This window comes from Cryptomeria japonica, chromosome 9, assembly GCF_030272615.1.
Source record: "Cryptomeria japonica chromosome 9, Sugi_1.0, whole genome shotgun sequence".
NCBI classification, from domain to species: Eukaryota; Viridiplantae; Streptophyta; class Pinopsida; order Cupressales; family Cupressaceae; genus Cryptomeria; species Cryptomeria japonica.
In genome coordinates, this window is record NC_081413.1 from 328,827,207 (window position 1) to 328,843,178 (window position 15,972).

At 37.5% G+C, this 15,972-nt stretch overlaps 1 protein-coding gene across 3 annotated transcripts in view; it reads right to left on the reverse strand.

The window, feature by feature from the left end:
* LOC131029743 (uncharacterized) overlaps positions 1–15,972 on the reverse strand; it is a 145,335-nt gene that overhangs the window by 70,135 nt on the left and 59,228 nt on the right. For all 3 annotated transcript variants that reach the window (XR_009102818.2, XR_009102817.2, XM_057960385.2), the window contains exon 4: positions 1,013–1,157. Coding sequence is in view for 1 of the 3 variants with exons in the window: in XM_057960385.2 (XP_057816368.1) it covers positions 1,013–1,157 (145 nt within the window). In the remaining 2 variants the exon portion in view is untranslated. The remainder of the gene's footprint in view (positions 1–1,012; positions 1,158–15,972) is intronic.

The window sequence follows — 15,972 nt, forward strand, 5'->3', positions numbered from 1 at the left end:
GATAGTCACAATTTTTGGGTTTCAAAGAGATGTAACCTCTTTGAATGGTTACGCAGAAAATATATAAGGGGAATCAAATCAGATTGAACAGTTAAAAAAAAAGTATAACACTGAGAAAATAATCCAAGGCAAAAGAAGAATACTGCTGCTTATATGTACTGTGAAAATAATTATATGCCTGTATATAAGAGATGCATAATGCTGGAAGTTTAAGGAGAATTTTTTTTTAAAGGATCAAGTATAGATTTATAAGAAGATTGTGAGAAGACCAGTTCCACGCATATGGGGCAAACTGTGAACAAATTTATTTAATATATGAAGAATTCATGATCAGATTTGTATTTTCAGAGAAATTGATCAGACTTGTGTTGCAGATTTATGACAGCAGTTATAACAGATTGGTGAAACTTTAAAATCAGAATTTGTAAAGAAGTTTGAGCCTCATCTTGAAGTAGTTGGTGTTTGGGTTGGTGCCTCTTGTAAGTTGGTGCTTACAAAGTAGGGGAGTAGGTGCTTCCTGTGGGTTGGTGCTCACAAATCAGACTAGGGGTTGGTGCCTCTACAAACATTGTAAAAGAAATCTATTAACATTCATCTACCATGGTTTTCTCCCATTTTGGGTTTCCACAAGAAATTTTGTGTTCTTTGTGTTACTTGCAATGTGTATGGTTGTTTGAGTAGCAGCATAGTTTTCAAATCATTCTAAAAGAAAAAATTTATTAATATACTGATTCACCCCTCCTCCCCTCCCCCTCTCAGTATATTTGTGTGCTCTTCAAATAGTAGTTTGCTTGCAATCTTCCAACAAGTACTACCTTTGAAACATTGCAGGATATGCATCATGCAGATATAAAAAAATATTTACTCCAATTAGCCTATAAAATCTGACTCCATTATGTATTTAATACAAAAATTATAACCAAGCAATAAGCATTGCTATATGGCATGTTTTCCATTAAAAAATAAATTGTAAAAAATAAATTGGCACACTTCCATTCAAGTGCCACCCTACCTGTAACCGAGTCTTGATGGTGTCAAGAGGAGTAGTTACACAAGAGGCTACAGCACCAGCAAAAAATCCACCAAGAGCTTGAACTAAAATTATTTGTCCTTGGCTAGGCATCTGCATATTATCCTTACTGCTATAACCCAAGGACCTGCATTATAACATATAAATGTTTCTACAGTACAATACTTTAAAGTCAAAACACTAAGACATCACCAAATGAAATAAAGTATGCATTCAAGTTTGACATGCTAAAGACCAAACAGAAATAAGAAGCATTTTTATATTAGTAAAACCAAAGACAAATGGCATCATTTTATACTAATTCAAATGAAGGCATTTTCTTCTATGTTCATTTACACAGCTTGAAACAGAAATATGGAGTATGATTAATCTTATAAACATTATGTGGTTCAAAATTAAACAAATAGGATGTCCAAACTAAAAGGGAACTTATTAGCAGCAAATTCCCGAGTTCAAATCACAATAGGCATACACTCACATTGGGGTACTGTTGTGACATTTTCACACATCGCCCCATTGCAAATAGGGACCCCCTTGTTTTTTTTGCTTTTAAGGGTAGTGTTTTGGCGTCTTAGGGTTTTGTCTCCAATCTCTCGTTACTGCAAATAAGTCAAGTTTTTTTTTTCAAAATTGGAGGAGTCACAAAAATCCATGAGGAAAAGCAGTCAAATGGACATTTTGATGCTACGGGTGCGCTCAGATAGATTGAAGGAGTAAAAACACAATTTCCTAGGGTTAATTCTAACAACTTCCTATTTTTAGGTAACTTTTTTTTTGCTTTTTTCTAAATTTAGAAAGTTTTGTTTTTGGCATTTTGGGGCCAATCCGGGAACTTGCTTTTTCGGTCTACTTTTTCTAAAAATAGAAAGTTGTTTTTTGCTTTTTTCGGGAACACAGGTGGTCCTCGAGTCAAGGAAGATGTTAAGTCAAGTGAATTCATCTAGAACAAACTTTCAAATCAAGAGGATAATTTCCAAAAAGGCCAATGGAAGATCACAAGAAAGGTAGCTATGTATGAAGTTTAGGAATGAAAAATTCCTAAATTCCTTGGAAAAATTCCTTGTTTACATGGAAGAATTCCAAGTTTCCATGGAAAGTTCCTTGAGCACATACAAAGTCCGCCCAAGACACATGAAAAGTTCCTCAACCACTAGCAAAGTCCACCCTAGGAATGGGTGAGAAAAGTGGTTAAGTGAAGTCAGAAAATTGACTAAGTGTTGATACCTTGGGAAGAAAATCAGAAATTTGGTTAAGTGTTTTGGCATGGTGATGAAATACTTGACTAGGAGTGAAGTTCGCCCAAAGTAAGTGAAGAAAATTCTGAAAATTTCCTTTCTATCATGAACTCCGCCCTCCAAAATGGAAAATTTCCAAAGCAAGGTGAAGTCCACCCATGGAAGATGAAAGAAAATATGACTAAGTGTTGGTAGATTGCAAGAAAGTGGTAAGTCAAGGTGAAGTTCTCATGGAAATTTTCCTATCCAAATGCTAAGTCGCCCTTGTAAACCAAGAAATCGCCTTGGTCAGGCATTCAATCAGCCTTGCAAATGAAGAAGATTCCTTGACTAGCTATGAAGATCGCCTAAACAAGGGGGAAATTTCTTGATCAGCTATGAAGTCCGCCCAAGCCTTGTAGCAAAATTCCCAGCCAGATGTGAGGTTCGCCCTTGCAAGCATTAGAATTTAAATCAAGGATGAAATCCGCCTAGGGAAGGGTGAAGTTTCTAAATCAACATCAAGTCCACCCAATGTGAGAAAGAGAAGATTTAGCCAAGTGTTTTGGCATGAAAAATTATATCCAAGTGCAAAGTCCACCCAAGATGAAGAGAAGGCGAAATTTGGCTAAGTATAGGTGGATTAAAAAAAGTTAAAAATTAAAGCAAAAAGGTTGAAATCAACATGAAATTCGCCTAAGTGTTGATACCTTGGAGGAAAATTTGAAATTTTGTCTTAGTGTCAAGGAAATTCCTCAAGCAAAAAGCAAATCCATTCAAGAAAGATGAAGGAAAATTCGGCTAAGTGTTGGTGGATTGAAAGAAAAGTGGAAATCAAGTGCCAAGTTTGCCCGAGGATAGTCAAAATTCCTTGTCCAAATGTTAATTCCACCTTGGGAATAAGAAAAATTCTTTGACCCAACATCAAGTCCACTCAAGCATATGGAATGAATAAGTGTTGAAAAGGTTCAAAACTCTATAAAATTTGGCAAGTGTTGAGAAGTTTGAAATTACAAACTTCCAAGACATCTTCCAGGAGAATTTCAAAACCAATTTCCACGCTTGAAAACAAAGTTGAAAGTGATTCCTTAAGTAATTTGAGGGATTTCATCAAGATTCTTAGGTTTCCTATAAGTTGAAGGCAGATTTTCATTCAAAATTCCAAATTTCTTTTAGACTTTCAGTCGAAGTTTTTAATTTTTTGGACTTCCAAGAAAAAATGCACTTCAGATTCTTCAAGTTTTATTCAAAATCATCTTGCATTTTTATGCTTTTAGGGGCAAATGCTTCAATTTCCAATAATTTTCTAGGTCTAATTCCTAGAATTTCACGAGTTCGATAAGATTTATCCTTTGAAAATTCCTTCAAACTTTGCACTCTATGCTGGAAATCAACATCAAACCCCCTTATTGTTTTTAACTTAGAAAATTTTTATGATTTTCAAGTGGTAGATATCAACTCAAGGAGGGATTTCAGAAAGACTCGAATGAAATTCAACAACAAAGGACCAAAGATGGAGTCAAAGATCATGATAGAATAGAAAAGGATTGGGGATACCAACCTTGGCCATATGGACCTTGGAGACTTCAAGATTGATGACACCAAAATAGAAGAAACAATCAAAGCAATCCAAGGAAAAGTCTTCGTCACAGTCTCCAATGTGCTTGAGCAACATATTGTTCGAGACAAGGACATGAATGTGGAGAACCTAAAGGCCAAAGTTCAAAGCAACTTCTTCACTTCTGCAAGTCCAATCCGGAAGCAACATTTTGGCAAGGCATCCTCATTTCTGTCTGTTGACGATGGTTTTCGAAAACTGATAAGATGGACTTGATGAAATACAAGGTCGACATTATGCAAGTGTCCCAATGGAAGAGCTCGGCCCCATAGTGACCAGATTCATCAAATTTTCTCCCAAGGAAAAGGATAAGGGACGCCCGCTTCTAGAAGAAAGTTGGATTTAATAGTTGTTATTTATCATTGGCCCACTCTGGATAACTATTGTACAAACCCTAATTAGGGCTTTAATGTTTTAATCTTGGTCGGTGATCTTGAATCAATCTGGGCCGTTATTTTGTAATGGGGTGTCTATAATATATATAAACCTTCCTCTCATTTGTAAAGAGAGATTTTTGAGAAATTGTTGTAGCGATACTTCTTAAGTGCTAAGACATAATTCATTGTTCAATTGTTGGTGAATTTTTGTCTGCTTTTGCAAGTTAGCATGGTTTCTTGGCTCTCAATAGAATAGATTTCATTTTCAAGTTGATAGATTGAATGAAGGATTTGATAGAATTGCTTAATGTGGAATGGATCTGTTCATACTTCTGATAATTGGATGATTTTCAATTATTGTGCAAAGTTAGCATGAACCAATAAATGAAAATTTAACTTCTATGCTATATTCATTGTTCAAAATGTTAATGAATATGAGTGATATGAAAACCTTTTGAATTCCTTAGAAGATAGCACCGTTCTTATGTAGATGTTGAATTTGGCGAAGCAAGAATTGGTTTTTAAATTCCACTTTTGCAATTTTTGTCCCCAAATTTCTTAGGATTAGAATTATCTTCCTAAAACCCCCCCTTTTGCCTATTTTTCCAAGTCTTCATAGAAGTAGGATCAAAAGAGCCCATTGCAAAATTATTCCAAGAGAAGAAGGTTAAAAGTGTCAGCAGTCAGCAGAATCCTTTGATAGATTCATTCCTTGAACAATTGTGTAAGTCCCCCTTGAGATTACCACCATATCAAAACGAACCAACTGAGACTATCCATATGAATCTGGAACCTTGGAGTCGTCTTTGTGATCACACAGTCCATTTGTTTAGCACATAGAAGATTTTGATCATGAGAGAATAGGATATCTCTGGGTATTTTATTATGAGTTGTGTGTGCATAAAAAACACACCAACAGATACCTCGCAGAAGAATTGGCTTTCTATGAGCCAACAATATGATAAAATTGTGAAGAGTTAACTTCTCAGCCAAAAAAATCTGTAAAAATAGTGGCAGGTCATTACACACACATATATATGCATGTATGTATGTATGTATGTATGTACATGAGTGAAGGAACAGTGGGCAGATTTGCACAAAGGCAAGGACATGAAGAAGATGGAATGGTATTTGTTTACTCCTAAAGGCCCAAACTCCTAAAGTAAAATTGGTTCTTCAACCTATTGAGTGAGTTCTCGCATGTAAGGTTGAAAGCTCTCTGACAAGTGAGATGGTCATAAAATTAATTCGGTGTTCATATGATGTAATAAAATCTAAAATTGGGAGTTATGTAAATAATCTCAACTATGGAGCTCTAATCTATGATCTATTGCAATTTAGTTTCATAAGTCAATTCCTTTATGGTTACATGGTTGGTTGACCACAATTCTTTTTAATATATACCCAAAACAAGCACAATATAAATGCACATTCTATTTTCCAATGTTGTATATTGTTTATACAACATATTCTATCAAAGCACATGGTAGTGGATCTCTGGGAGTAAAGGTTCACAAATGAGTCCAGATTTTGGGTGGGGCTAGTTGACAAATACAATAAATGAATAATCTCTTCTCTTTCGTCATGTCATATGTTGTTTTATATACAATATACTATATGAAGGCACGTGGTGGTCAAATTTTGGGAGTAAAGCTTCAAAAATGAGGTCAGATTTTGGGTGGGGATAGTTGAGGAATACAAGATTTGATAGAGCTATAGATTAAAGCATCTATGGAGAACAAAGGACATATAGTTGTGGTTGTGAACAAAAAGGACTATTACAATGTGAACCACCATAACCAATGAATTCAAAGCCCTGACATTAGTTTTTTTGTTTGTATGATGATAGTGAATAGATCATAAACGTATTGACATATATGGATAATAAAATCGACAAAGGTCATTGTGAAGGAAAAATCTCCTCTTATTAGTATTTAGCACCCAAATGGAGATGTATATCTTCTTTTTTTTGTGGGTGGACATTATGATTCCATCAAAAATCACATATGTCAATAATATGGGATTGATATGTAAAAAAGAAAATTGCTACTTTGCACAATGGTATGAGTAGAGATCGAGAGAGAGGAGTTGCACCAAGTCCTGATCAAAGCCTCCCTAAAATGGAAGCTTGAAATGTCAAGCATGATCCTCAACAAAAAACACCACCATCACATATTCACCATTGAAGCATAAATTGCAAAAAAATCACGATTAATGCCCAAAACTATGTAAAGTCTGTAATAACCACCCTGGTTCTTCAACAATATTTTGCTCTTTTTCTAATCAACATTTTGTCTAACAGTTTTCATGCTTGTGTAAATGAATGGTTTGTTTGCATTTATGTATTGATGATATTGCAAGATTTCACGTAACATTTATAATGGAACTTCATACACAGAAACGCGGGATACAACAACTCTATTGACAAAACAATGATCAAACTTCAAGTAACAGACTGCTGATATACAAAGATAGAAACTGGTATAAAAATGAGCACACTGTTTTTTACAGCAAATTGCTATTCTGAGCACCAATACCAAATAACAAATTACAAAACCAATCTTAACAAGTAGAACTAAACTTTGGTTGCCAACACTTGATAATGGTGAACTAAAATGTTACAAAGCAGCAAAGAAATGGATCACAGGTTTACAGTAGACTTTGAGAATCAGCTTCCAGGTACGGTGAATGCTCAAAATCCTTTGTGCCACCCAGTTGTGATCATCAACCTTCCATTTTAAGATCGTCAACCTTCCTTTTTAACTCCAAATGCCCTTAAAATGATAAACACACAGCATCAAGGACCATTCATGCCAAACAATGGAGAAGCTTCAATCCCACATCAAAATTCAAGGAAGGTTAGCACCCAATAGCAAGGAGCCTTCGACCCTTTTCTTTAATTCCCACACCAAGACTGGTTTGTTGAAGTTGTCCTAGCAATGCTGAAAGATATTACCCAGCTAAACTTGGATAGATCGCTTGGAAATGTGTAACATAAGCAAACAATCAAAGCACATAAACCCATGCCAAATATTAATGTGTTAGCCACCTAGCAATGACAGTCACACCACTGTAGCTTGAGCAGCCACCCAAAAATCACCAAAATGCCTCCTAGTGGCTCTACAAAAACCCATGGCCTGGTGCTCTTCCCTCATGCTAGCAAGCAATAGTCAAAAACCCTTCTGAAATGAAGCATATAGCTGATAAAAACCCACAAACTGAATTGTTTTCTTTCCCACATCACCCTAAATCAGTCATAGTCTTATTGCCCAATAGGAAATAATCACAACACCCAACAATTTTTGATATAAACGATAGGGTTAGATTCTACCCATCGTTCTAGACTTCCACAACTCAAACCATAACAACATTATTATCACAAACAACTGAATGAAATCATCAAATACAACAAACTGAAAACCACCCAATACTTTGTCTTCAGTCTATCATGGCATCCCCAAACCATCCAAAAACCTTTTGCAAAACACCCCAAATCAAACTTCAATCATACCTGCCAAAACTCCTATCACCATATCAATGAATGAGCCACAACATATCAACCAGGAAGGATCTCTCACAGAGATTAGAAAATCACCACAAACTCGCCAAACTCGGCGAGTCCGAGCCCGAGACATGCTCGCCGAGTCTCTAGAGCTCAAACTCGGGCTCAGTCGAGTCTGGTGAGCAAACTCGCCAGACTCGCCGAGTTGGCGAGTTTGGCATAGACTCGCCAAACTCAGCGAGTCTAGTGCCTGAAACTCAGCTACCAGCTGGGTTAAGTAAAATGACATTAAAAAAATATTAGGGTTACAACATGTCAGCCAATAGAAAAATAACACCTGATGCCTTTATTAAATAATAAGTTTTTTTGGCCTCGCGGGTCGCTGCCCCTCGACCCCGCCTTGTATCGCGACAGGGAACGCGCAAGGGGCGCTGCCCCTTGACCCCACCTTGGGGGAGCTGCCCCCAAACCCTCGTCAAAAAATATGGGGGGAAACTGCATCGATAGAAGTAGGGAAAATTTAACCTCCGAGTCTGACACTGATTGGATCAACCAGGTAAATATAGAGGCTAAGACTATAGCCATGGTAGAGGAGGAGCGGAGAGCACGAGCACAGACAGGAGATTCAGAGGCAGATAGTGACACGGATGTTCCTAATGTTGGTGAGCATGGCATGGTGTCATGGGGAGCGGCTATGGCTGTCGAATCATCTAGGACCTACCTTAGACACCTTCGCAGAGGGTCGGGGCCGAAGGGTGCAGCCGTGCAAGCTTCTCTGAGCCATAGGCTTGTAGTTGTATTTAACTTTGGTATTTGTATGAAACATTTGATGATGATCATATGATTACATGGATTTTTTATTCCATGAGTTTTGTAATATTGTATACATTTGACAATATTTATATATCTATGTTTGTTATTTCCTTTAGCTACAATTTGCGTTTATGCTTATGTGATTGATGTATACTTGTGTATGTAATCAAATGAGCCGAGTTTGATGATGTTATTGTGTCTTTAAGGTGTATTCAATAAAGGGTGCCTGAAACAAGTTTTAAATCTTTAAAAATCCCTAAATTTCTTGAGTTTTTCACTTTCCCGAGTCCAGCCGAGTCTGACTCTGAGTCCCGAGTCCGAGTCCGATTCGGCCTTGCCGAGTACGAGCCGAGTCCGAGTCCCGTTTCTTTGATCTCTCACCACCATGATTGATATTCTTCAAGAAGGTTTTTGCCCTCAAGAAGGCTGAGATGAACCAAGTTCAATCCCACAAAACCACGAGGGTTTCACAACAGGAAATTAAATAATTTGCATAACGAGTTCTTTGAATCTCCTTTTATACTTTTCCCACCAAGCTTTCTAGAAGACATTATAAAATTCACTCTAAATAAAATAACTCTTTTTATGCTCCAAAAGACCCTATTTATAAAAAAAAAAATATATTTGATGTGCAAGGTCTTATTAAGCATCCAAGATTAAAAACTTTTAATTCCCTTTCCAACGATCTATTACAATAAGGTTCTCTTTAAATTATTTAATAAATATGAGCAACCTTAGTGAAATAATTAATTCAAAACTCTAAATCACTTGAGTTGTGGAAACTACCGAAAAGCATAGGAATCGAAATAAAAGCATACTAAAATGATACTGATGATGAATAATGAAAGTCAAGGTCGGTCGAGTGACTTTCTCAAAATAGACACTCTCTCCAAAAATCTTGGAGAACACACCAGAGGCCACATTTCACTTTGGAAAGTGTCATAGGCATCCTCAAGACCAAATAAGCTCATTGCCAACACCAAACATCCCTCCTCACAAGGTTGGCACACACCGAGAAATTCGGAGCTAACTACAATGTTGGAGAGACCAAAAATGGGGACACTACTAAAGAGCACTCAGTTATACTGAGGAGTGGGGGCGTGTGAATTGGTATAACAACAAACTTTAACTTTTCAAAACTTGATTAGTCACAAATCTAATACTTCAAAATTTAATCATCCACAACAGTAACATAAATGCAAGATCAAGCAATTAAGAAAATAAAAACACACGATTTACATGGAAACCCTTGTGGAAGAAAACCACAACAAAATATTGCTTATATTAGAAACTTCTTACAATCTCTGTAGTAGGCACCAACCCACATGAGACACCAATCCCCTTTAAATGATCTATAGGCACCAACCCACTGGAGACACCAATCCCCACAACTGAGCACCAACTCAACAAGAGACCAATCTCTTTGAAAACGAGGCACCAACCTCCAAAAGAATAAAGCGAAAAGTTCTTGATCTTCTTCTTGAATCAGATCTGATCCTCCTCCACTAATCTACTCAAAAATTGCTTCATTAAATCTGCTTATGATCTTCAAAAATATCTACTCATGGGTCTGCAATAATTTGCCCTTAAAATCTATAATAATTCACCTTCAAAGTCTACTCTTTGGTCTACAATAATTCACCCTTAAGCTCTGCAATAATTCACCTTCAAAGTCTGCTCTTAGGTCTGCAATAATTCACCTTCATAGTATGCCTTGAGTTCTGCAATAATCTTCAATAATATTTGCTCATAGTCTTGTAATAATTCTCGTTAAGGTCTGCTATAAATCTGAATTAAATCAGCTTCAAAATCTGCCATTTTCTTCTTTAGATCTGCTTTTAAAAAAAGAATGATCTCCAATGAAACTACTTGATGAAATAACCTCCAAATGATCTATTATTTATACCAACTTATGCACCTCAACACCCAAGAGATACATCTCTCTAAACTAGGTCGGCCAAGCAAGCATGTATATATTTTTTATTCTTTTTATTCCTTTGCTCAAGGAGGGCACTAGCTTCAACGAGGTCAGCCCCCAAGGGTTGGCCCATGTTAAATTAAATAAATATATTTAATTTTTACTACACAATGTAAGATCGGCCCACACAAAGGATAATTTTCTGACTTGAAAAGACAATAATATTTCCATTTATATTTAATGTTGTTGTTTATAAAACCCTCCTTAAGCAGCAACATGAAATCAATTACAAATTTGTCCAAGCCCCTTTAATATCAATGACAATATTTCCAACAATCTCCCCCTTTGTCATTGATGTCAATCTTGCAATCAAACCATATGCGAATGATGCATGAACACATGAACACAATGCCCCCCCAACTCTATTTCTCCCCTTTTCTATATCTCTCCCCCTTTGACATCAATGGCAAAGGGCTGTCCAATATTTTTACAAAGAAGACTCCCCCTTTCTATAATGCTTCCTCTTGACATTAGTCGCATCACTTTCCCTTTCCAATAACTCTCCCTCATCCTAAAATCAACATTAATGAATTAGCTGATCTATCTTTGAATTGTCTTCTACACAAAGCTGAAAAATAATACAATGAATAGCTCCCCTGAATTCATGCTTGTTCTCAATTTTGTAGATGAAGTACAGTTTGCACAAGCATAGATTTATCCTTTCTTTTGGTTATCATTCTCTTCCTTCCTTTTCCAAACTCTTGTAGATTTCCCTTTTGTTTCGCCATGGTATTCTCTTTCATGTTCTGTCTAGATGGTTCCACAAAACCACTTCTACAAAATTGAGGTATATGTCCATAATTGTTGCACTTATAACATAGGGCATTATACACCACTTAGGGGGCAAAGGAATTATCATTCCCATAAGAACTTATATTTTGTTCCAAACATAATTATACTTCACACATGCTCTACAATATTTTGCCTTGTGACCAAACTGATTGCATGGAAAACAATAACCATGGAAGGAATGGTAGAACCTAGGCGTATGAGTTTGCCTTGATGAAAAGGGCTTCGGGTTCTCCTTTTTGCTGATTTCATCTTTGATGGTACTTTTAGGGACATAAGCATACTTCTCTTTATTTGATTTCTTCCATGAGTTAGAATTTGTCCCTCTTCATATCCAATACCATTCTTATCAAATGAGGGCTTTTGAGATTTAAGGATGTCGAAAATTTCCGAAGAACTCTCATTCTTCAACTTTCATTTAATAGAGCCATTGTCCTCTCCAATTCCTTTCTTAGGGAAAAAATCTTGAATTCCAAAGTTTTGTAATTTTCCTCTTTTGTCTTTAGTTGGTTTCTGATCTCCTCTTCAACCCTTTTAGCCTCTTCTACTTAAACTTTCAGCTCTACAATCAATTTTTTTGACTCTTCAAGACTTTGTGTTAATATTTCTTTGGCTTCACTGTTCTTTTGAATTCGTAATCCTTGTCTCAAATTTCACACACTATAAATACTGGAGCTAAACATTAACATAATCTCTTAAGGTCAGCCTGACCCAGAACAAGCATATCCTTGAAATTTGGCAATGACACACTACCGGAGCACCACGATCACGATCCAACTCAGCATTGTGAGGTTAAAGACATAAACAATGAACCATCAAAAGATTATCATCAAAAATCAAGAAACCGGAGGAAACCGGAACACGGAGAACTGCTCAACACTGCATAACCATCCATGCATTTCCTTATGCATTTGCTTGTAGTCGGGTCTCACACCCCTGATTGCAAGTTTGCATTTTCCTTGCTATCTTTTGTGCTTGCAATCATGGATACGGTGGTAACTTGTTTTTCTCCTTCAAACGCCTTTGCACTGACACTTACTTGCAATTGGGTCTTCAAGATCCAACTACAAGTTTCTATCTTTATACAAGCACACTTGCACTTGCAATCAGGTTTTCAAGACCCGATTACAAGCTTATGCTTGCTTTACAAGTTCTTGCACTTGCAATCGGGTCTTGAAGATCTGATCGTAAGTATGAGTTTCAGCATATTTTCCCCAACTTGCGCTCTTCCACTTGCACATTCCAAGTTCGATGCACTTGCATTTTGTCTTCCAAGATCCAAAATTTTGCCTATATAACCATCAGTGTCTTGTCTATAACACATCATTCAAGTTTGTCCACTCATTTTCCCTTTCTCCATGATAAATATCATGATAGGTCTAATGTTGGACATTGTTTTTCCAAGCTCTTTCATTTGAGAGAGATCATGGCTTCTCCAATAGCTTGTGAAGACGTCCTGACTCTTTGGAGTTTTCATAGCGGTGTTGCGAATTCTTGTTCAATGACAGAAGAGCCAGCATCTCCTTCCAATAAGAAGATGAAATACAAGTATGATAAGTATCAAAATGAAATTGCTCCTTCTCAAGTGAGCTCTCCTGTGGATGAGATTAAGGACACAAAGATCAAACATGTTGATATGTCTGAGTTTCTTGAAAAAACGGAAGGATCGCCAAGCCATGGCATGCAGTTGCTCCTAAATAGTCATATCCACTTGGTTTCCACTTTCCGAGTGGTAGCCTTAGAGCCAGAATTTGTTCTTGCCTGTGCTGCTCATTTTGACAGAGGGTCTAGGACAATCAAAGATGATGATGGCAATATCATTGTCAGGTTGGATGTAGAAACCGTCGATAAGATCTTCAAGGTTCCTGATGCCCCAGTATATGCAAATATCTCCATGAAGAGTGCTTTGGATCATTACAATCAGAAAAGATCGGATTGCACAAAGCATATCAACTCTAAATGGCTTAAGACTCCTAGAACCTGTTTTTTTAGATGACCTAAGTTGTATCGGTTTGATTTCATTGAGGAAATCAGTGATATGATCACACTTCTGAGCAAGATAATTGGGTTAAAACAATCCAATGTATTTGAGATCTGGATGTACAAATACATTGTAGTCATGAGGAAAGGTCGATCTCATATCTTCTGGGGTGAAGTCATCAGTGATAACTTGTGTGAGCAGCTCTCACAAGTGCCAACCACCCTCACTTTCTACATGAATTCCTACCTAGTGTACATAGCAACGTCCCTTAGACAATTTCCTAGTCTTTCTACCAAAGGTGATAGGTCACTGGTACCGGTATGGAAATATTATGAGCAACTCACTTTGACACCTAGTAGGATTCATTACAAGAGGGTGCGGGATATCTTGTTTGGTCACTTCGTGTGCTTGTTTGATATAACAAGAGAGTCTTTGAGGCAGCCTGGAAGAAAGTGAATGAGTAAGGATGCTTGTTGCTTCAGTTCCCATCTTTCACTTACATGAGAGTTGGATGTTTTGAAGATCAGCCATATATGCTTCCCAGATATCCTACCAACAAGATCATCCTAATGGAGTTGACTAGGCAGCTGATGATAGTTCATGCAGTCCAGCTAGCTCAGCATAAGTTAGGCATCAATATATCTTCACATAATGCAAATTTGTCGGTATTCCTTGATAACTTCAGCAAGAGCCAAGGCAATGGAGACAGAACTTCAATAAATCAAGTTGAAGAAGTTCAAGGCAAGGAAGGATTTTGATTATCGAGGAATGAAGGATAAAATCAAGAGAGCCTTCACCCATGTTCATCGCCTCGAAGATATCTGGGTTGATCTTCATACAAAAGAGGATATCAGAAAAATGGACTACAGCAGGCTTACTTTGGAGCAAATTGTAGATCTGGATCTAACCAAGATTCCAGAAGGCACGGTAGATGACGGGAAAACCCTTGATCCAAAGTATATAGAGCAAAGGGTTCTTGAAGCTCCTCTACCAATTGTCCAATGGTCATAGGAGTGTACCTCGATCTTTGATAGATTTCAGCACATCCTTGCTAATACCAATGCTTGGCTAAAAAACAATAATGTCAAACCATAAAAATCAAGGTTGGGGCGGAAAGTGATTCAACAGGACCAGTTGGGCGTAAGTCTGAGGTGAGAGTCCAATCCAAAGAGGGTGCTTCTTCCTCAGGCACCAGAATCAAGCTGAGGGTTAGTAGGACTTTGGTTATTCCTCCAGAAGAGGTGTCGCTGAAAGGAAAAGAGAAAGCTCAAGTGCAAATTCAGGTCATTGACCCCAAGAATGAACCACAAGAGGAGAATGTTGCAAAATCTCCTACTACTTTGAATGAACATTCTCCTCACACAACCATTCCCCAATTGTCCTTGGATGCTCCTATGTCTCCAATAGACACAGATGTGGAATCTTTTTCTACAATTCATGTTGACCTTGTTGAGTAAGCGCATCTGTTTGCACTAATGTATCATCATCAGTTGCACAAATACCCATGGATACTTCACAAGGCAACTTTGAAAAGGTTTTTGATGTAAATCCTTCATATGTCATTCTATCAAGTGTGTCACTTCCTGAAATCGATACCTCTGCCATAAGCTTTGATAAGTTCATGTCTGAAGCCTGCCATGATTTGCCATCTGAGCAAACACTTGTCACTGTCCAGACTAAGGCTTCACCTAAAATGACAATTGTGGTGCAGGCAGAGTCTATTTCTACACAAACCACAATTGTTGTTACGAATGGAAGCTCATTAGATTTACCCCCATGGTTGAGCTCAATCACCCTTAAGAGGAAAAAGAAGGAGATTTCTCCTGATGTGCTTGACTTTCAGCAACTCAGGAAATCTAAGCCCAAGGCTGCCAAGAAAGCCAAGACAGTTACATGAGTGGTTGTAGATAGCAACAAGATGAAGTATGTAGAGGTAGCAAAACCACTTGTTGATAAGCCACAAGGAGAAATGCAATTGTCTGACTACAGGTTCACAAGGGTGGAATTAGGAAAGCAGACACATATTGGAATGATGCATGATGCTCAGGACTCGGTAGCTTCATTGGTTCAAAGTTATGATGAGCTCCTCGCAAAGAAAGATAAGCTCAAGGAGGAAAACACACAACTCATCTCAGTGATCCAAAAGATCACTAATTCTTCAGAGAAGGTCGATCCCTTAACCTCCTTCACTTCCGAAGAGTCTATCAAACAAGTTGAGAAAGCTGCTCAAAAGGCAAAAGCCATTGATTCTTGGGTTGATCAACTGGCTGATCAAAGTGGTCAAGTGGTGAAGAAGGCACTACAGGTATTGAAAAGCGTGAAGGCAGCAAAGATGAAATTAAATTAGACTTAAGAAGCTTTTAAGCAAAGTCTGGAATCCATAGAAAAAGATTTGAAAATCTGGCATGAGATGGATCAAGTCAAACTGAAAATCCTATGTGACAACATTGTGATACCAAACAGAGAGAGGTATATTGAATTTGAGGAACTTATGGCTACTCTAGAAATGAGCACTGAGGTAGAGCAAGATATCGTCTCTAATTTTGAGAAGATGTCTTGTAAGATTTTAAGTCAAGATGAAGAGTTGCTTCCTGAAGATCTAATACTTTCTGAGTTGGTGTCGAGGCTTCATCAGAAACTTGAGTCAGAACAACTTACAGTGACTTCCAT